At 39.4% G+C, this 22,806-nt stretch overlaps 1 protein-coding gene across 3 annotated transcripts in view; it reads right to left on the minus strand.

The window, feature by feature from the left end:
- DACH2 (dachshund family transcription factor 2) overlaps positions 1-22,806 on the minus strand; it is a 259,072-nt gene that overhangs the window by 116,376 nt on the left and 119,890 nt on the right. For all 3 annotated transcript variants that reach the window (XM_065643287.1, XM_065643288.1, XM_065643286.1), the window contains exon 2: positions 13,752-13,867. In XM_065643287.1, the coding sequence (XP_065499359.1) occupies positions 13,752-13,867 (116 nt within the window). The remainder of the gene's footprint in view (positions 1-13,751; positions 13,868-22,806) is intronic.

Genomic DNA, 22,806 nt, shown 5'->3' on the forward strand with positions numbered 1-22,806 from the left:
ATCACAATCTGGAAAACACAAAAATACCTGATGCATGATAAGAAAAAGAGGTAAAGAAGAACAGAAAGTCATCAAGAAGATCAAAAGCCATCCTTTGATCATACCACATCTTTTATGATAACAACACAACCTGTCCTCATCTTTGCCTACCCACAAGCCAAAGCCACCGGCCATGGGACAGCAAGGTTTGTTGTCATCAGTGCAGAATTTGCCCAGAGAACAAATTCCAGTAGAGACCAGGGACAGGTGAGGACAAGTGGCCAACACTGGCTTTCCATCCATAGGCCATGGCAGGAGACGTACGAGCAGGTTTGGGTTTTCTGCCACCAATGGCAGAGCAAAGAACCTGACCATGCTGCAGTGCGGCCACTCCAACACCCTCCATTTAGGGTCACACATGAGCCCAGCCTCACCTGCGGTTTGCCCATTATTCATCAAATTCTTGATCTTGATCCCTGGCAGCCATTCTTTGGATCCTGAGAGGTTTGTTGAACTTTCAGGGATAAGATTTATCTCTCTCATTCAAACCCTTCCTAATCGTCCTCCTTTTGCAGGTGGCACAGACACTGTAGGCACAAGCACAGGAACCCACCAGCAGCGATCCTATGATTTATTGCTTCTGATTTCTATCTCTTTTGTATCACTCCTTCTCTTTATTGCCTGGAAAGAAACACTAACTTGAAAGGAAAAGAAAAATGGTCACAGACCAGTTTCTAGGATGGCTCTGCTTTTCAAATCAGAAGCACGTTGTGGAGGATTTTGGCATGGGCCACGATACTGAAATGGCTCAGCTAATTGAGGGCAACCTCAAGGTCAACACAAATTGTAGTGTAGACATAAAAGTCAAGGGCAAAAAAATAAAGAGGAAAGGCAGAGTGATATGATGGAATGAAAAATGGAGATCAAGACAGACACATCAGAAAGGGAAGGACACGTCCATATCAATGGGCAAAAACCTAGTCTCAGGATATTTTCCTATGCACAGCCTACAGTGAAAACTTTCCATCAATGAACACACATTCTCAACAGGATTAGGACTCATGGTTAGCTACTACGTAGGACTGATAAGCTACTATGAAAAAAATATTATCTGTAATTAAAAATTTTAATGAAGCAGCTCCAAAACAGGAAGGCCAAAACCATTTATGATACATTTCCTTGATGCTTAGTATGTTTGAAAAAGAGATTCTGGTGACAAGTTTTCAGCAATCTAACCCAGGTGCAAACACAAAATAGCCTTCTGACGCCCACAGACTAATCTAATATATTTCAGGAGAGAAACCTGAGATCAATATATCCATATGTCATACAAGACTACACAGAACAATTTTGTCCTGGGAAATACCAAAACCACTGTCTAAATGGCAAAGCCCTCTGAATTGCCATTGAAAGACGGCAAGGCTTTCTGGGTCAGCTGAATTTGAATAATAGGGTGTTCTTAGCCCAAATAACCTATTGACTTCCATATATAACAAAATAGAGAGAGTCTTTCAAGTGCCTCCTAGATTTAGCAGCTGTTGCTCTGACACTGTCAGCAATGCATCCATCTTAATCACAGTATGATCCTTTCAACTTTGCTTTTTGAGGCTCCGCTTTACTTCCTTCCACCCTTCAAGTCCCCTCAACTGCCCAAGACATCTGTCAGCTCAAAGGGTTGTGTGAATGTCAGTTAAAACAATATACCTGGCTGCTCCTGAATCATGCCTCTTTGTTTTAGCATGTGATACACATGCATATTTTTGTACTTCTACATACAGGAAACCTATGGTTAGGTGCCTATGGGAGGTGCCTGCTGGCTACTTTTGTTTTTCTATTCTCATGCACTCTGCTGTAGCAACTCCCCTGTAGCAACTCCCCTGTAACGTCCCTTGCCCATCACCACAGGCATTTTACTCTTTATTCTCATTATTCTTTTTGATTTTTCTTTGCTTGAAATAAAAGACTCCATATGTTTTGCTCCTCTTTTATTGGAAAATGTTAATGCTGTGTACCAGAGGGCACAGTTAAATGAGGGATTGCCATGTGGACAGAATTACATACCCAAGTATTGCCTAGGGTGTATCACCTGTATGAGTGCTTTAAGCAGATCTCAGCTTTGTTTCTGCCAGAATTTAAAGCAATATTTTCACGCTGAAAACAATATTCAATGCTTTCCAAGGGAATATTGTTCTGTCAAACTCTTTCAAATTAACTGGTACTTAATGGCCTACAACTCGCTGCAGATATGTTTCTAGCTCTTAAAAATGTGACCCATCTGAATTATATCTGCTTTTAAAAGATAGCTCAACCACACACACTTTTAGTTAATTTTAAATCATATTCAAACTCTTCTGCTTATTCAAGTTCTCATCTGAAAAACTGAAATATTACTGTAACTGTATAGGTTATAACGGAGTCGGGAGTGCCTTAAAAGGAGAGCATTCCTCCTATTTCACCACTAAAGCATGAGAAGGCTGCACATCTGAGACAGCTTTAGTAACTGGGTAATTCACATTCAGTAAGTGGATTAGCTGAAATAAGCATAATAAATGAAAGAGAATAAAATAAAAAACAATTTCACACTAAGTGAAGGCTTGACTTATAGGAAGTGGCAGCTCTGATGGCCCAAGGCATAGAATTAGTTTTGCCACTCGATAATTTGACTGATGCACTCGAGTGGCCAGAAGAGGACATTTTCTGCCTGATTTCAGGGTAACCAAGTCACCTGCTCTGCGGCTGCTAGGGCCGAGTGCGCTGCACAGGCTGCACCCGCCTGTGTGTCCTGCCCGGCAAGAGCAGCGATCTCTGCGTGTGTGCGCGGAGCTATGCAGCTGCCAACGACACGGACATTCAGCTCCAGCTGTACGTTAGCGTGTTTCCATTTGAAACCATGTACGCGATATGAAAATCATCTATTAACTCCTTTATTTACACAGAGTTTAGGAGCGGGTGTTCTCTCAGTTCTGTTACACACACCAGCAAAGAGCTTAGGCATTACTTTTACTTAGTCAAAAGAGGTGACAGATGCAAATATAGAAAAAATGTAATTCCAAGAGACTGGAAATATAAATGACATTTTCTGTCTTAACTAGAAATTACTATGAAATTCTTTAGAAACAATTAGAGCAAGATTTTGTGTTACATATCTCTAACACTCGTTACATATAATTTTCTTCCTCATATATATCATAGAAAAAGACTGTAATACACATGCAGAGGTTTGGGAATGGATATGAACAACTCGAATGATGTGATGTTAGTTTTATTGCTGTTTTGTTGAACTGAGGCCAGAATGATAAGTGCAATATATGTGCTCATCTTTAAGCATATGACCAGTTTCACTGGTTATTATTATATTTATAGGTAACCTTTCAAAGTAATGATTGTATACTGCATGTCAAAAGAACAGAATTTTATATTACTATGGAAAATAATATTTTCTTCCCTTTATGCAAATATTAGATTAAGATTGCCCCAGTCAGGAGAGATAATCCACTTAGAAATATCATTACTATTAAAGCATGTCCAATCAATATGCAAATGTGAAAAACAGTAATTAAGCATTTTATTTTTTACAATTGTGCTATGGTAAAAACAAAGATATAATGTGTATCAACACGATTTAACATTTTATAACCAATTTTCTACTTGACATATGTTACTGCATGACTCATCCACATTTTTCAGTACTGAAGTCCATGATCTGGCAAACTAAATCTGCTAATAAAATGAAAAGGTGACCTTGCTTAATTTAATAAGTCTGTGTAGAAATACTCTTTCAACATGTTAAAGAATTACAAAAAGGTTATCATAGCTCACTTTCATGGGAGAGTACCTTTTCCAGCTCATTTCTCAGGCTTTCACTGTAATTCATTAGATTACATAAAAACAATGTAGATCATCATATTTTAATAAAGGCTTTCCTTTCCTAATAAAATGTCTGTCATTTACATTCAGGCACGTATTATATGAAATGCTTCTCTTTCTGAAGTAAAGCTTTTCATACTCAAGTCACAGGATGTTGGTAGCTCTAGGAATTATTTTTCTTTGCAAAGGATTTTCAGAAAGAATTCAGTTTCTAGACTGAATCCTCCTGAACTCTGGTCCTACATTTATCTTTAAAATAGGTACAAGAGGGTAGCAGCAATGCCAGTTGCCATCAGCATGCCTCTCTGCAAAAGGATGGTATATATTACTATACTCATTAAGTCAGCGTGCTTTTCTTTACACCAATTAAGGTTGACTGTGACAAAATAGTTTATATAACACAAACACATTTCCAGTGAAATCCTGTTACGGTCCCGGTCACTTAATGAGAACGATCAGACAATGAAATCTGTTTTAGTTATGCGAGCTTCAAAATAAAAGTGTGTGCCTCCTCAAAATGCTAAGAGATGTTTCCTCTTCATCATGAATCCTAATTTGTTGCCAGCACTTGGCATCATGTTTTATTACTTGGGAAGGGCTGAAAGAAGAGTACGTTCTTCTTGAGCAGGAGGAAACACCAACTACAGCCGCTGCACTTTCTGTGTAGCAAAGGTCTGCTCCTCGGGAGCTCAGCTGCACACGCAGCTTCTGCAGGAAGGACGGGCAGGCAGCCCTCGTTGCTAAACCCGCTTCTCTCCATTTTCTGCATACACGTAAAAAATACGCCAAAGTCTCTCCCAGATCACCAGTGCAGTTTTTCACTATGTCACATAGACAGACTCACATTCTTTGCCTAGTTTGAAAATATTTACCCTCTTGCTTTCAGCATAGGAAGCTCTCCCCACTGCAAAACCAATTTGTTATCACGGCCTCAACCCCAGGAGAAATATTGCCATGAGATGGGAGAACTAGAACCAGTATTTTGCAAATCATCCTCAGATAAGACAGATTTCCATCTATCACCTTGGACTCCAAGTGCAAGCCGTTCCCATCACTGTGAGCTGCTCAATGTGCCCAGAAAAGAACAAGTAACCATCATCTTTCAGGTGACTTCCCACTCAGCACCCATTTCGTTCAAATTTTTTCAAACTTTTTTTTTCAAAAAACCTGTTGCTTCTTTTCACAAACCCTAGTCCACCCAGGACAGCAGAAGGGTGACAACCACTAGGACAATCAGAAGGGAGTATGGGTTTGATACAGACACTTCCTGAATTCACAGTTTTGCTGAAGAATCCTTACAGAACACGTTCTCCAAAACACTACAGGAAGTAGCAAAACATTTACATTTAAGCAAACAAGTAATCCAACCCAAATCAATGGGATTATTTGTTTGCCTAGTCTCAGAAACATACTGAAGTATTTCACTTGGTTAGGACTCCAGAGGTCTGTATGACAAGGACTGAAGCACAACAGCTGTTCAATTACATTAAAAGTACTTAATAACCTGACCAGAATCGTAACTATGGAAATACTTGGATTTAAGTACAGTACATGCTTACTTTTTATTTTAATCCAACGAGATTTATTCCCTACTTTTTTCTGAAAATTTGCAGCAGAGTTGTTATAGCAAGATTTTGCCAAAATTCAGCCTTATGAAGCTTTCTTTCAAGAAACCACATTACTCGAATCTAATATAGATTTGAATGCTGCATTTTCACAGAATCACAGAATCACAGAATCACAGAATGTTAGGGATTGGAAGGGACCTCGAAAGATCATCTAGTCCAATCCCCCTGCCAGAGCAGGAACACCTAGGTGAGGTTACACAGGAAGGCGTCCAGGCGGGTTTTGAATGTCTCCAGAGAAGGAGACTCCACAACCTCCTGGGCAGCCTGTTCCAGTGTTCCGTCACCCTCACTGAGAAGAAGTTTCTTCTCACATTTAAGTGGAACCTCTTGTGTTCCAGCTTGAACCTATTACCCCTTGTCTTACTGTTGGTTGTCACCGAGAAGAGCCTGGCTCCATCCTCGTGACACCCACCCTTTATATATTTATAAACATTGATGAGGTCACCCCTCAGTCTCCTCTTCTCCAAGCTAAAGAGCCCCAGCTCCCTCAGCCTTTCCTCATAAGGGAGATGCTCCACTCCCTTCATCATCTTTGTGGCCCTGCACTGGACTCTCTCCAGCAGTTCCCTGTCCTTCTGGAACTGAGGGGCCCAGAACTGGACACAATATTCCAGATGAGGTCTCACCAGGGCAGAGTAGAGGGGAAGGAGAACCTCTCTGGACCTACTAACCACCCCCCTTCTTATACACCCCAGGATGCCATTGGCCTTCTTTTTTAAGAGAATATTATTCCTGTAAATGTAGTAGACTTTTAGCATTGCAAGTAGATGATGGATCAACATTTTTCTGCAACCAAATGTGTTATCCAGCTAGTTACAATTACATGTATTTAAATAGTTATAGACAGTTACCTCTCATAGGAATAAAAATTTAAGTGTGTGTCGATATCTTGAGCTTAACAGGTCTTCTGAAATCCTGCTGGATAAACCCAAAGCAGAGTAAGGCTATCCGTGTGGATCTATGCCTCTTACCTCTGATGTTGTATGCCATAATATTCCAATTTCTGTTGTTAGCATAAAATACACTTCTTTCAAAATGGAAAATCATGAATAGACCTTATGTCAGCCAAGGTAACAGCCCAGAATCTGAAGATGCCTGATTTGCGTGCCAGAGGATTATCACCCTACAGTGCATTTGATGAGCCCTGTAACCAGCTAAAGCAACAAGCCATTCTCCATTAGCCTGACTGTAAAAATTCTTCAATGACAATATCATTTCAATGAATCCAAAAAAACTACTTCTTATATTAAAATGCAAGACTGTACAATATGAAGTCACTTGCTGTGATACTGGTTGAAGGTACTGAATGGAAAACATTTCAGACTGTAACTACTTGTTCCACTTATGTTATCGTAAAGGAAAATAAAACCTAACAAAAACTATTCAATTACACTAGTGTTGTTATTGGCAAAACAGACCTCCAGAAAACGGAGAGTCCTGAAGATAAATCTCTCCTATCTCCTCATACTATTTTTTGACTTCAAGACACTTCTTGATGATGACTTAAAAGAGCTAAATCAGTTTCAAAGTCAGTTAAAGGTGTGACAGAGAGAAGCAGACAGGTATTACGAACATCAGAGACCTCAGTGCTTTCAGGGACCAAGCCAAAAGAAAAGCTGGGAGGAGAGAACGTCACAGATTATAAAAAAGACAGATGAAAACTTTCTGATTTTGCTAACTCTGTGATACTTCAGCCAGCTTTTTCAAATGGTTCCCCTTCCGTCTGCAAATCAAGACAAATTCAGTGCGGACCTGCGCTGAGTGTCAAGACAATATAATCTTAACTCTCTCAGTGTGACCACAGTGGTTGAACTTTGCAATCTCAAAAGATGTAGGAACTCAGCAGGATCAAATTTCTAAAATTTTTGTGTAAATGCTTAAAAATGAAAGTATAGTACTGAGTTTCACACTTCTCGGACAATAATTAGTAGCTGAGGCTATGTGAAAATTAAATTTACAACAAGGTTAACCATTCAGTAAATTCTCAACAGGTTTAACCGTTCATTTGTCAAAAATGTAACGTCCCACCCAGCTAAAGCAGACACTAAAAATGGATCCCTAGAGAAAGATAATATTACAAGAGAAAAGGAAAGAGAGGAACCAAGTGACTCATGGTCACCAAATCTAGTTTTTAGATTATCAGAACTCTACTGAAGGGTCGTATTTTAAAGAGTAATAATATGATCCTGCATTCCTCATTCACTCCAATTCATGCTCCCTTCAGCATGAAAATTTGCTGGCATGAGACAGGGTGGTACTCAATCATGCAGCACACATGGTCTTTAATTTTAAAATCCAGTTAAATAGATGTCCTAACATCATTTTTTATCTAAGAACATTTCACGATAAAATAAAAGAGTGAGCATGTAACTTATTTGTCAGCTTTACTGTGTAGTGGATAACTTTCCTATGTTACTCACGCGAGCTTTCATTTCCCAAAGCTATATGCATTCATTATGACAGTAAAAATGAAGAGTTGCTAAAGAGACGTATGCATTTTTATTATTGTTTGAAAAAATAGATCTTTCCACACTCCTTTGAGCTTCTGAGTGTGTGATTTGTATAAAACATTTCTCATTTTGGGGACACACCAGATGGAGTGCAGGGCACTGTGGGATATGCCATTTATCACAATGACAGTGCGTAGGTAGCACTGATCCTCTCACCACAGGGGGAAGCTAGAGCTGCAAATGTAGAGCAGCATTAAAAGCCGAACGAGTGGAGTTTGGCAACACTCGTACTACTCATTAACTTAATCATATTAATTTATTAGCCATATATATCAAAGTAACTCACTACTGAATTGTCACCAAGAACAATTTATAAAATGTTAATGTTCCCCATAGGCAGAGGAGTGTAGTGGCATCCTTAATCAGTATGTTTGCCTTTGATTAAAAATAATAATTTCTACCAAGCCAGGTAATACCAACAATGACAAAGTCATGCATATGTTTCTCATTCCAAGTGGAACTTTAAAATGACATCTATGACAACTGAAAAAAAAAAGGACAATTGTAAACAGTGAAATGAGCCACAGAAACAGGATGTAAACATACAAAAATGTTCAGTTCAGTGTGCTGAGAAAGGACAGGGTTCCCTCAATGCTACAATCGGCCGTTCCTGCACTTGGAGGCTCCAGGACTCCTGCCAGCAGCTGCCAGCCCCACATCAAACACCCCGAGAGGTGAAATCGGTCAATAGATGTTCTGTAAAGTGACCCTGAGTGAATGCTTATTCCTCAAATAACAGCTCTTTCTTGGCAGCAGGCTTTACATCAGAGAGGCAAACCTTCGGAGCCCAGTTTGGGCAACCCCAGCCTCTGAGCCAACGCTAGACGTGGAGCAGATCCGCTGCCTCCAGCCCCACTGCACCCCTCCGCAAGGGAACGTCCCTGCTGCTCCCGCCGCTCCGCTCTTCTGAGCCCGAGCGCATCTCACAGCTCCTCAGCCAGGAGAGACTGGTGGGCGCTGGAGCAGCACCGGTCTCGGATGGACATGAGGAGATGATCCAAGCGGCCGACGGCAGCAGGGAGCTCCCACCGGCAGCTCTGCACGTCAGCAGGGCTGTGCTGGCTGTGCCCACCTTGATAAACAGCAACGGGATGCCAAACATCTTGAAAGCTGCTACTCTCATTCATTCCTCTAACATGGATACAGCAAATTTAAGTGCCTGAAGACTGCCACAAATACTGTTTATCCTGTTTTTTCTGTAGAAAGACTAAGTGACCGCTGATATCACTGCTGACTTGAAGTAACACGTGAAGTTATCATACTCCTGTGAAGTACTCTATTTATTTGAGTACCACAATGATGTGACTTGGTTTAGCTATTAAAATATTAATTTCGCTAAAATATTAATTACATGAAACTATTCAGTTCACAACAGCTTCTCTTTAACTATTAATAAGACAAAACTACACTGAAAAAGTATTTGTATCCGTACAAACAGGTCAATATTTTAATTATTACGTTCTTAAAACCTCTAGACAAACAGCTAACGAGACGGCGTCTATTTTAACTGTTTATGAAATAAAATGAGTCACTTCAAGGGAGGTGAAACTAGTGTAGCTGACAATGAAAATAGCAGTTTATCTTACAGATTTGGAAATGCAAGTGGTTTGCTTCTGTTACCTGGGCAGACCAGCGTAGGAAACCAGCAGAGACCTGACACTAGATGCTGGCAGAGGGTTTGATCAGGAGGCATTAACACCAGGGACAGCCTCAGACATCGCAAGGAAGACTTCATATAGCGGTTTTCTAACTTTTTTTGGGGACGAACTAAAGGAAGGGCAGGAGGACTTAAGTTGGCTTGGATAACTATCAAAAGATCCAACTACTCTTTCAGCTTCATTCCATATCAACAGTTTTCTGAACTAATGGCTTAAATCGTATAATGGATTTCAGCTTCCCTCCACACAGCACACTGCTGCTTCAGACCCTAAAGCTTCCTTGAGAATCTATTCCATAAATAATTCCCAGCTGTCTTGTTAAGATACACTGATGACAAAGACTTGTACATTAACAGAAGATAAAGCCTTTTTTTGTTCATGTCACTTCATCACACTGCATTGTTTGAAGAACTGAGCCTTTGATGACCATCCCTCTGTGACATACGGGATTTTTCCTTTGCCCTCACAGCAGGCAAGGGCACCACGCTGATTTCCACATTTCCTACATGAACACAAGAAGAAAAACACTTTCTCCTAAGTTAACATAAAATGGACAGCACTTAAATATCAGCTCTTGAAGGATGCATTTTGGGCACAGTTATTGTGCTGTTTACGCAGCCCTGACACACCACCTCACCTTTCTCAATCACAGCAGTTTTAACCACCCTGCTGCTCTAGTCTCATCGTAACTCAAATGTTCCCATTCCCCAAAGGTGGAAGGTACCTACAAATATTTAAAAAGGTCAAGGCTTCACTTATAGCTCCTTCACAAATTACTTATACATAAGAGTAGTAGTAGTCCACTTTGCCAAGAGGTATAAAAATTACCCTCTACGCTGGGAAATGCAGTATGCCTAATTTAACTACCTGTTTATTATGTGAAAATGACCATGTAAACCGAGCTGACACAAACCAAATGGGTGATGAAAATAACAGCACATTTCAAGGAGTGGAAACACAGATGGCTCACTCAAGACTGCAGGAAGTTACTAATCATCGCTCTGTAATACCCTCTACAGACAGATCTGTGAGCTTTGCAGCCAGAACAGCAACTTCTTGAGACCTATCCATCTAACCCAGAGCAAGCATGGGCAAAAGAGAAGGTCAAAATGAAAAAAAGCAATGGGTGGATGAATCATGCTGCATTTGCCGATGTGTACTTTGTTACTGACATGAACTTATCTGAAGAAGAAAGCAATTCAGATGCTACGTTGGATACATTAGAAAATGAGGTAGCCACATAAGAAGTGGTTTTTGATGGGGTTTTTTTAGAACAATATAGGCAGATTAACATAACCATCTGCACATCTGTGCTGTAGGAAGAATGGGCAAGATCAGACACAGGGATTATCAAGGAGTGGACAAGATAACATCTCAAATAAATGTTCTGGGCAAGTACACTGCAGTCAGAGGAAGCAAGTAACCAAAGAAGTCACCAAGATGTAAAGAGTCGTTCTTGCTTCCATATCAGCACCTGCTCTACTGGAAGGGACGGATCCAGCCCTACCATGCTACGGACTGTCCTCAGTTGCTGCCCCAGCCTGGTCCTGCTCCGTCACAGTGCCTGAAGCACCGCGTGGGAGCAGAGAGCGCTCCACGCAGAAAGCCTCCATCAATCAACAGGGCAGGGAGCAGGCAGGGGCAGCAAACAGATTCTGTTCTACAAACAAGTTCTGTGGGCCAAAACTGTAAGAAGCAGTACCAATTATATGCAAGCGAGATCATAAATAACCAAATTAAAACTCAGCCAGTAGACAACAGGTTAATATACTTGCAACGCTTCTTCCAGTCTATTATCCACCACTCAGAAGCCTGGAAGAAAAACCTCTATTCTGTGAGAAATGTTAAAATGCATTTTGTTCTTAGTTCAGCCAAAAGGAAAGAATCCGACTGCAAAAGTGTCAAAGGCAACCAGAGCCATCAGTAATTAAGTGTAAATAGGGACAAATAAAGCTAATGGGGGCTTCATATCCCAGGTGCTCCATTAAGTTTACAACAGCTCAAATCCTCACTGAATTTACAATTGGCTCTTTTGGCACCTTTCCTTAGTCAGCAATTCCCCCAACTTTTACACTGTTCATTCTTTATGAAAAAGATAAAACAACCCAAAAACTTCAGGAGCTCTGATTCCTGAGGGACAGGACTGCAGTGAAGCCACCAGCATGGAGCTGCCCCATGTGGGCCAGCAGCACCGCTGCCTCATCTCCGGGGACCCGTCTTGTCCAGGGTCCTCAATGACACTGGGGTGCTTCGGAAATGTGCATTTTCTCCCACCTACAAGCTGCTCGCAAAACTCCCTTTCAGCTGCGTGAGGCACATTGTCTGTGACTTTTGGCACTTGGTCACGCAGAGGTTTTCACAGGCGGCCCCAGGGTCACGGAGGTGGCCACCCCCAGCCCCGGCTGACAGACAGCCCCCCCGGGGCCAATCTGCTCATGCAATGCACCGCGTATTAAATCAAGTGGGCTGTATCCCAGTCATTGCTTCAGATTCCACACAACTTACAATAGTCTAGAAATTCAACTTAACAAATTTTTACTCAAACCCTATGATGCTCTAAATATCTGAGAGGCACAGACTGTGTCTATGATACTGTTTTACTGTGTATACTCAGACACTTGCATCCTAAAATATTTCCCAATTTAAAGCAATGTGGTAGTCTGCATAATTTGATGTCCTATTTGCAAACACACACGGGGTGAAAAAGCAATATGGAATATTCTGGACTTCTGACAAGAAATTATCAATGCAAGGTGGCTCTTGTGCTCTCCTGTCTATTGGTAAGAACATAAACAACACCAAATCCATGGAATCTCTGAGCAGAGAACACAACGGAGCTACTAAAACCCCCTCATTTATAAACCGCTTGTAAGAGTAAAAACGCAGCTCGTGGTCCCTGCCACAAACACGAACAGCACATGAAGTTGCAGTAGCTCAGCTGTGGTGCGTGGCTCTAGCAAAATCCTTTCAAACTTTATTAACTACTCCAGTTAAGGTTACTGGGACCATTGCTTAGGGATGTTCATTCCTGCTTCCACAGTGATACAGGTTATTGATTCACTGTGAAGTCCTTGTGACATCTGGAGTTGTAGGAGAAATTAAAGATCTCGGCTTTGGTCGTGAGGCCCGCTGAGGCACTTGACCATGGTGCAACAGGTTCTGCAAGCAGAGAAATCGGCAACAGCAGGACAGAAGTCACTAGACTCCTATCAACCATTTTCTTTTAATTCTGCTTTTCCTGCAAGATGTTCTATGGCTTTATATTCTGCTAAACACTTCACTAAGTTTGGTTATTATGGAGATTCAATATATTTAGACTGGACTTTGACAGTACTGCTAAAACTGCTAAGCTTGTTGAATATTTAAACAACTACTTTTATTAATATAGTCTGTTAATATAGCTTTATTACCAAAATAAACTTACCTTTAGCACACAGCAATTAATAAAAAATTAAAAAACTCATCAGGATAGCACAAGATTTAATTTAAACTCTATTAATAAATTAATGATGTGAAATAAAATACTATGCACTAAATTATGTTTAGGGCTTGTTTATAATTTCACATATCTTCACGCTAGTTTTTTCATATTATGATATTAAATGCAGATTATTAAAGTACAATCCACTGTGGCAATGTGGACTTATCTGCTTTTCAAGTGTTTCTTCTATAATTCGTACAAGCATTTCTCTGTCTTCCCAGCATACATTAATGATGTTACAATACAATACGCATTAGCCACGCTGTTCACATCCCACGAGAACTAAAATACACATGCATTCGGAAGGACAAAATGCATGCTACAGGGCTCTCTGAGACAATAGTTCATTTTCTCAGTTTTTTTTTTTTCTTTTACTAAAATAACACATTTAATGGAATTTCCTGTAAGGAAATTACAATTAATAAAGAACTAAATTACAAATCCATTAGATTTCAGTCACTGCAGCAACAAAACAGACTTTTCATGAACACTCAAAAAATCCAATAATGTAACCTCTGGTAAAGCCTGAAAAAGCCCTGAAGGACAAGGCAGTTAGATCAATATTAGTTTATTTTAACTGCTGTGCAGTATGAAGAGATGAGGCTGATCATCTGATGGATTTTATTACCTGTCGGAGAGATAAGTCCTGGTGATAAGAGGCCTGGAACTCCATGGGGCAGAAGACGTGCATTTTCTTGGATCGCAACTCCTAGTGAACGCTTGGGGGGTCTTCCTGGTCGTGAGCTGATAAAATAAGAGGATAAATGAAAACACATTTTCTTTTTGAAATATTTGCTTATTACACACGGTATTGATTTGTATAAAATATATGTACCATCAATGATACACAAAAATATATTCAAAATTCTTGCTCAGGAAAAAAGAAAAATAAGGTGATCAAACATACAGGAATTGTACAGGTTTCAAATGAACTAACAACAAACTGCCAAACAGCACTTATAATTAACAAAATAACCAGCTCAAAGTCCCATAAATTACTAGAAAGCTAAGATTTTTTTTTAAAATCTCTACCACTTTTCTGTAACGCAGAATTCCATGACCTCGCAGGGGGCTGGTGCAGAGGGGTCTCAGCAGAAACTGCTGCCCGTGCCACGCGCCTGCACCACAGCAAACCAACAGCTGTGCTGCCTAACGATGAGAAGCTGAAACCTTGAGTGCAACACAATCTTAAACCTCGCCTTGTGAACCGTGGCAGATAACTGCCTGCTTCTCAAGATGCAGCAATAATTTAACACTGAGTTTTTTCCAAAACTGACAGCTTTACAGATTTGCTGGTGTTTTTAATTATTACAGGTAGGTTAACACAAGAACGTTAGCCTAAGCTGTCAAAAACCTCACCATCCCTTGACCAGCTTACAAATTATGATTGCAGTTTTTAATCCAAAATGTTAAAGGTCTGTTTACAGACCTATTAAATTTAACTATCGTTTTCAACTACCACATTTATCCCTTACATCAGTGTGCGTACATGTAATCATTCTACACAGCTGCCATCATATTACAGAGATTTGCAGACCAAAAAAACATTTGAATCAAATCTTCCCCAAGCCAGCTAATAAAAATAAAACCTCTTCATGTTTGGAAAAGTATCGCTGCTTCTCTTTGGTCAAAAGACATCTCACTCTGTCGAATAACAGAGCTTTTGACAAAATATAGCAAAACATTGTATAAAATAACTAAGCTGCAACAATGAATGAGGTTGGAATAGAAAGCATTTCCAAAACGACTTCAAGTTCACAAACAAATTTCAGTTAAACCTCACTCTATCAGCTTAGAGAAGCAAAGCCCTCCATCAACGTAAGACAAGCTCTGCGTTTCAATGAAGACAACTTCCAGTAACCCTACACAGAGGTACCATTAACCTGTTCATTTTTCACAGTCTGCTAGCGCTATTTTGTTTTACTGTACATCAAAGTAGCACAAAATCTTTTTTTTGGTTTATTATTTTATCTCTATAAAACTATTCCTCCCTCCTTTTAGCTTTGGCTTTATCCATTTTGTATTTCATTTAATTCAGTACTTTTTCCATTTTTCTTGGTTTATGCTTTGTTTATCATACCGTGATGGCTATGTAGTAAAGCCTACTACAAGAGCCCAGACTCACTAGGCTGTAATAAAGTAAACCTAAAATAAGAGTACTTGAGTTTCACAGGAAGGTAGATACACACATGCATTCTCAATTAACATCACCTGCTGAAATCATCCACTGCACAAGAACCTTGTCTAACAGACAGTACTAGGCTGGTACGTGGGGGCTTTAAACAAAAAAGAATCGTTGCTCTTTGGAATTACAGAAGTCTGTGCGTGCACACATGCACGTGTCAGTGCTTAGTTGGCACTTACTGTCTCTGAAAAAAATTACAAAACAGCTAAAATTAGCAGCTTTCTGTAACGGAAACGCTCAGTCAACAAAACTACAAAACTCTCTTCTCAAGCTCAAATACCAAAAAATCTTTTGCATAAAACTCCATATGTTGATAATAATCTAAGGAAAACATTTTAAAAATTAAACAAAGCATTTTAAAAGATTTTATGAAGAGACATTTTATTTATTCTTTGAGTTTTCAGAGGGAGAAGGGAGAGAAGGGGAGACAATTGAGTTTCACTCCTGGTTATGCAGTTTTTACCGGGACAACAGTTTATGTCGGTGACTGTTGACCCTGCGTAGACAGTCGCAGCCCATAGGTTTACCAGATCAGAAAGAACCATTCGGGTGTTTAACGCCGTGTTCTGTAGTTCACGTGTGAACACCGTGAATGCTGCTCGTCTGGTTCTGCCCCAAGGAAACGGGGCCAGGAGCCACGCAGGGCACGGATGTGCTGCCGAGCGGGCAGCAGACACCTCACAGCTCCTGGACAGGACCAGAGACCACGTCTCGTGCTTGGAGGACACCAGAACTTGCAGAAAGCATCTTGGTAGCGTATCTGAACCCAAACACTTCCAAATTTTCTGGCATTTTTTTTTAAACATGAAACCAGAAATTTCAGAGAGACTGGACTCAAATGTTTGATCTAAATCTTATTTTTTTTTTAAGATATACACAAAAGAAACAAAAACATTAGTAGATTCAAAACTTGAGTGGGATTTACTTTATGTTGTGAATACGCTGCTGTCAGGGCCTGGGCTGACATCACCGAGCAATGAAATCTCACCAGCGCAGCCCAACACCCCCAGTACCTAGGACCCCTCCCCTCATCTGAGGCAGCCTAGAATTTCAACAAATTTCACATTTACTATTTAAAGCCCATCTCACCCTCACAATTCAGAGAAAATTGCTAATACAGAAATCATAAGGCAAGTAGAATTATCATTTGGGGAGAGTAAGACATCATTTCTTATTATGTAACTGTTAGCACACAAATATTAACTTTACTTAACACTATGTATCCTAATCTTTTGTCACCTTGCTCTTTTACTGCATTTTCTTCTTCATCTTTTCTTTTATCTCATTCAAGAAAGCTATATATTCAAGAAGGTAGAACAATCTTTCCCTCATTGACAACAAAGGAAGCATAAACAGGAATGTTCAGCTTCAAACCATTTTATATGTTTTTTTGAGATTCTAAAACCTCTACAAGTTTTATACTTGCCATTAACAGGACTTCGTGAACGGAAAATGACTCAATTCTGAATGAGATGTTACTTCAGGTAGAAACTGCTAGTTTATAGATATCTTTTAAGAACACTTTTAAGTAAAAGAGTTACGGTCACAAGTGAAGACCGTGGTGACTAAACCAGATGTACAATACCATTTCTCATGAATAAAATTAGTAAACTTACACTTTTTACTAAATAAATGCAAATAAATGGGCCAGCCTAAAGTCTATACTGATTAAAATTCTATTAGTATCTCTCAAAACCAACACCAAATAGCCCTTGGGTCATCAACTACTTGAAAGTGAAGATGATGGGAGGTTTTGGTTTTTTACCTGTGGTTACACAGCCATTCCTGTCATCCCCTCCACCCCACCCCAGAAAATCACTAATTCGAAAAGAGAAAAATGAACTGACCTGAATGTTGTTCATTTTTGTATTTTGTTTGGAATTAAATTTGTCAGAGACTAAATTACATTTTAAGCAGTATATTCGACAGTTAAAATTAACATAGGAAAATGTCGAGAAATCATTCATCAATGTATTTTTTTCCCTTATTTTCCACTCCTATTGAGATCTAATTTTATTATTTTTCCTCTCCAAGTTCTATATATTCCCTAGACATCTCAAGGATTTTTAATTTGCATCAAAACATAGAATAAGACTATTTTTGTGGTTTTGTTAAAATTCCTGATCAGCTCCATCTTTTACAACTCTATTTTATGCTCATTTTAGACAACTCTTTTAGAAAAATCCCCAAATTCATCAACACTTTGTAAAACGTAATTAATCAGTGGAAATATACACCACATCTCTGTTGATGTATGATAGTGCTCTACTTTTGTGCTTTTAAATATAGGAGATTTACTAGAATCAGAAGTGAATTTGCATATTAATCAAGACAAATAAACATGTGGTGATTTAACTAGGAAACTGTTATTTGGATGACAATTTAATCAGCACAGGTTGAAAGGTCCATCACTGCAGCATCCTGTTTCTGCTAAAATATTGATTGCGTTACTGATTTCAGTAATGCTTTATTTTACAGGGCACAAATAACCATGTAATTACTCTTTAATTGAATGGTAATTGCTTGCTGGCAATTATTTGTTAAGTTTTGGAGTTTAATTACTAGGTTATTTGTGTTCTGTGAAATAAAATGTTATGTATTAGTAGCCCAAAATATTTTCTGTATGAATGGTCTGTCAAAGCTAGGAAAGTAAGTTATGATGGTATGAGTTTGACAAATAACACTATAACACTAAAACTATTATTAAAAGGATCAGACGAATCTTTGAATGCTTTCCCTTTATGAAATTAACATTAGATGTAACATTTGTAAGATAAATGGAGGAATCCTGTACCACAGAAGCATGATTTCCTCTGGGGTCTAGTCCACCATTTAGCATAATTTATCCTGATGTTTTGCTTTTCACTCTCCGGGCTTCTTTAGTGGAACTGAAATAGTATCCTGTCCTCTGGAGAGCAAAGAATAAACCAAGTAGAAATATATTTCAACAGTACTTCATATTTCTGCAACTGAAGTGGATTACCACCAGCACATTATCTTAGCAGCCTATAAACTTTGTAGACTTGGCACTTAGCTAGATAACAAGGGAAAGCATTATGTCTTGCAGTGTCAATGAGATATGACACATTCTGTGATATATTTATTCCAAGTTGTGATAGATGAGGTAACCGATACTTTGATCGTTAAGATTTGAATTTTACTTCTACACTTCCCATTTTTGTCATCAACTATTTATGAATTGGCAGTAGACAGTCTAGCAAGGATTGCTGATTTTTTTTTTTCAAAAAGATATCCAGTTAATAAATTAATTATTGATTCCATGAGGCTTGAGCTGTTTGGTATAAAAATATGCTAGACTTGTGATTTAGGAAGCCCTCATACATATGACAGATTTCTTCAATAGCAACATATTTTATTAGGCTTAAAGGAGAAATACAGAAGTCCTATATGACATGCTGTGTAAATTGCTCTGATAATAGTGGCAGTAACTAGTGCAAGTACTCTGAAGTTAAAAACCAAACAAACAAATCTTAATTGCTTTCCAGGAACTGGAACAGGAACCACAAATTAAAATTACGCTGTCCTCGAATATCCTGAAAATACATGCTAGTGATTGTGCAAGGTACTCTTCAAAGCCTTTACCAATAAACATCTTGATAATTTGAGTTAAAGTTATTTCCTTTTATTACCCTAAGATTTTTTGTTGTAGCATGGATTTAAAATAATCTCCTTGCTTTGGCATTTATTACAACATTTCAAAGATGCCAATGGTAGTTAAACTCTACTTGACCTCTCAGTGTTTAAGAAGAGAAGCAAACTCTGACCTCGCAGCAACCTGATTCTGTCTCCTCTCAGCGCTGGCAAACTGATCACTTGTCTAACCATTGCAGGACACTGGATCACCAGCCACATCAAAGGCAACAAGAGCCAATTCAGCAGGAGGAAAAAAGTCATCCATGCAAAATGGGCAATTAACATTAATCATACATGAAGTTGTTTGAGCTGATAAGTAGAACCTGGTCCCTATGGCAACTCTCATAGAACACGAGGACAGCCACGGCTCATCGGCCACGGGCTCGGCTCCCTTCTCACCGCAGCCGACAGAGGTGACTGTGGAGAAAAGCTCCGACACTCCAAAATAAAACCTTCCCACCCAGTTCTCCAGGGTTTTCCAGCGAGGAAGGTCCTCAACACCAGCCCCAGTTAAAATGTCAGTGCAAGTTTGTTCCCAAAGCATCACAAATCTGAACTTTTTTCTGTCATTACGAATTGCTGTTCCTATCAGGAAAAAAGATTCCTTAATACCACTGAATTGTTCAGAGCTGGGACTAATGAGGAATTGATTAACTTTAAGAATGGAAAGTGGCACATTATTATCGTGTTCTTCCTAAAAATCATGGATTAGTGAAAGCCCAATATAGATCTGAATAATGTCACATGCATTATGAAGAACTAGGTTGGTTAGTTCAGAAACATCCTCATCAACATGAGCTGTGTAGGCAGCAATGACAGTGAGCGCACAGTTCCACCGCTGACCCTCGTCTACACGGCCCCTCTGTACCTCTTGTCACAGGGTCTCCAGGAGGCCCCGCTCGCTATTGCCATGGTCACCTCCACCAGCAGCCCAAGTCTGGTCACTCATACAGATGCCTGAGAATACAACATGGCAGAAATAGACCGAACACCGCGCATCCAGCTGGGTATTGGTTTTTGCTAAATACACCAATTCCACAGTCATCCCAATGCTTTATAGCAATGGATATGACAGAAGCCATCAGTCTTCAGAGTATGGGGCAACAGCACAATTCAAGAGCAGCAGCAGTGGCGTTTGTGGTGTCAGTACTGCTAGGTTCACTCATGGAATCATTTTGGTAGGAAGAGACCCTTAAGATCGAGTCCAACCATAACCTAAATCTAGCACTAAACCATGTCCCCAAGAGCCTCAGAATCATAAACTTGAAACGGGCCTCTGAAGGTCACCTGCTCTCTCTGCCTCTGCCCCAGGGCAGGATCAAACACACTCAGATAACTCCTGACAAACCCGCCTCTGGAACCACACCGTGCCAGAGACTTCACAACATCCCTCGGCAACCCCACACCGCTGCTTGCCTTCCCGTCAGGAACGGTCTGCGGGGAAAGGGAGCCTGACATCTAACCTAGTTCTCCTCCCTTTAATTTAAGCAAGGTACCTTTTGCCAGCTACTCAGCAGACATGGAAAACAACTTACAATTTCCTGCTTCACAGACACTCTCTGTATTTTTTGAGAACTCGTCATATTTTGCCTTTATGAGACTTTCATGCATACAGATGGAACTTACAGACTCAGTGTTTATATCCATGATATTCAGACTCCTTGAAGACGTGCTACAAAAAGCAAAGGTATACACCTTATCCCAGACTACAGGTAGAAATAGTGTAACTTGATCCTCTTTAGTTTTTTCTTGCTCTGCATATGTCTTTATTGAACTGAACCCTATTTAATACAAGCTTTTCGATTTGGTCAAGATCATTTTGTATCCTAATGCCATTCTCCCATTCTCCAACGTGTGAAACCCCTGCCAGCTTGGTAGTGTCTTCAAGTTTAATAAGCATTTTATTTCTTTTTTTTTTTCCCCCCTCAACCAAGCAATGACTGAAGTCCTTGAACCAATCTGAAAGCAGCCCCCATATCCAGGATGTCCTTCCTGTTCAATCTGAACTAATGGTAACCATCGCTCAGCACAGTGTTCCAGCATGTTTGTTTGTAAACTTCCATTTTCGTGTGGACATTTTTCTAGTTTGCTTAAAGGAATGTCATGTGACACTTCATTAAAAAAGAGGCTGGTCTTCCCTAAATTTCTACATACATCTGTAGAAGTTGGCTGCCCCGGGAGACAAGCAAGGGAGTCAGACAAGTCAAGTCCCTCGACACTGCGCATTCCTCAAGTGGCCACCTGAAGATCTCCTGGGGAGCAGAGCAACCCTCTCTTCTGACACTCAAACACATCTGTATATTGATTTTCTAGATGCCAGCTATGTCTTGTACCTCCTGGGAGCAAGCCAGAGAACGCCGCCTGCCTGGGCAGAGGAGATGTGATGCACTGTGCTTTATTCTCCCTTTTTTAACCCACAGCAAATTCTTAGTTTCCGCATTTTCCACAACTGAATCCAACTGTATCTCCAATTATTAATACCAGTGTTGACATCTTCTTGATAAAGATTCACTAAATTTTTTCTTTGTCAAAGAAAGGTAGGCGATGGAACAGACAATTTAAGGGTTGACTACTCACCTGACAATGTATAACTGTGAAGCTATTTTATACTTCATTTACTTGACCTAGTTACTGTACTTGTAACCCTAAATGTTCACAAGTCATGACCCTGAAATCACAAGAATAAATAAAATTCTGATGCTTTTAAAGTTCCATTTTGCACATTTTTATTTGGCTTTTAATTTTGTAATCTTTAAGTTTCTAAAAATCACACTTCTAAGCTTTTCTGCTCTAGAAAGGGCCAGGAGAGACTGAAGAGAGTGGTGATGGTTTTTTTCCCAAAGTTTCACAACTGCAAGATGAGATTCTCTAATTAGTTGATATGTAAACTTAGATGCTTCTAAAAAAAATAAACACAAACAAGCACTAAGAATGATGAGAAGTACAGAAGTAGAAGTCTCTTTCTGCAGTAATGGTAACTGAGAGCACTAGGAGTTATCTGTGGCTCTTAGTCTGGCTACTGAGACTGGGTGGGCATTTCCCTGCCTACTGCATAAAGAGGTCTGCAGGTACTACAACAGAATTAAAGACAAGACTTTCATTACATTTAAATAAAAAGAAATGTGGGTCTGATTCATTTAAACATCCTCAATACAGCTATCTGGAAAAAATACTGAAGCAGTATAGAGAAATATAAAATTATTTAATTTACAGTAAAATTTAGTTTTGCAAAACATCTTTGTCTCACTACATCTCGAAGCACTCTACCTCATTTTAAAAAAGTTCACGAATTCAGGACTACTTGCTTTTAATGGTGTAAAAAGATAATACAGAATTGAAATGAGCTTCTTATAAATGTCTTAAACAGATATATTAAAAAGTCCTGCTAGAGTGTTATCTTAAAAAAATAAGATTATGAGTCAATACCTGAAAATATTCTTTGTAAAAGTATTACAGCTTTATCCCCATTAAGGTCTACCGGACCTTTTGGTTATTTACTGATTAGGTTATTTATTTAAAACTTGAGCTTGAGTCTACAGTCAGAAAAATTACCTGAATTCGTCGTTTTCAAATGTTACTATCGTCTAGTTGCAACAGAGGACAAGTGATTGGTTCCTATTTAAGAAAGTTTAACTCCTATTTCTGAAGTCAGACATTTCAAAATCAGTTTCCAACCAAAAAAAGATTTTTGGTTCTATTGAGACTTAAAACTTTAACTTACTCTTTCTGAATTGCTTATGAAAAGTGCCTGCAGACACACAAGTCCCCCAACATTCCTACTGTTAATTTTTTCCTGTCAAATAACACGGGAAAAAGGGGAATAAATCACCAAATTTCAGAATTG

Source organism: Caloenas nicobarica, chromosome 12 (genome assembly GCF_036013445.1).
Source record: "Caloenas nicobarica isolate bCalNic1 chromosome 12, bCalNic1.hap1, whole genome shotgun sequence".
Classification (NCBI taxonomy): domain Eukaryota; kingdom Metazoa; phylum Chordata; class Aves; order Columbiformes; family Columbidae; genus Caloenas; species Caloenas nicobarica.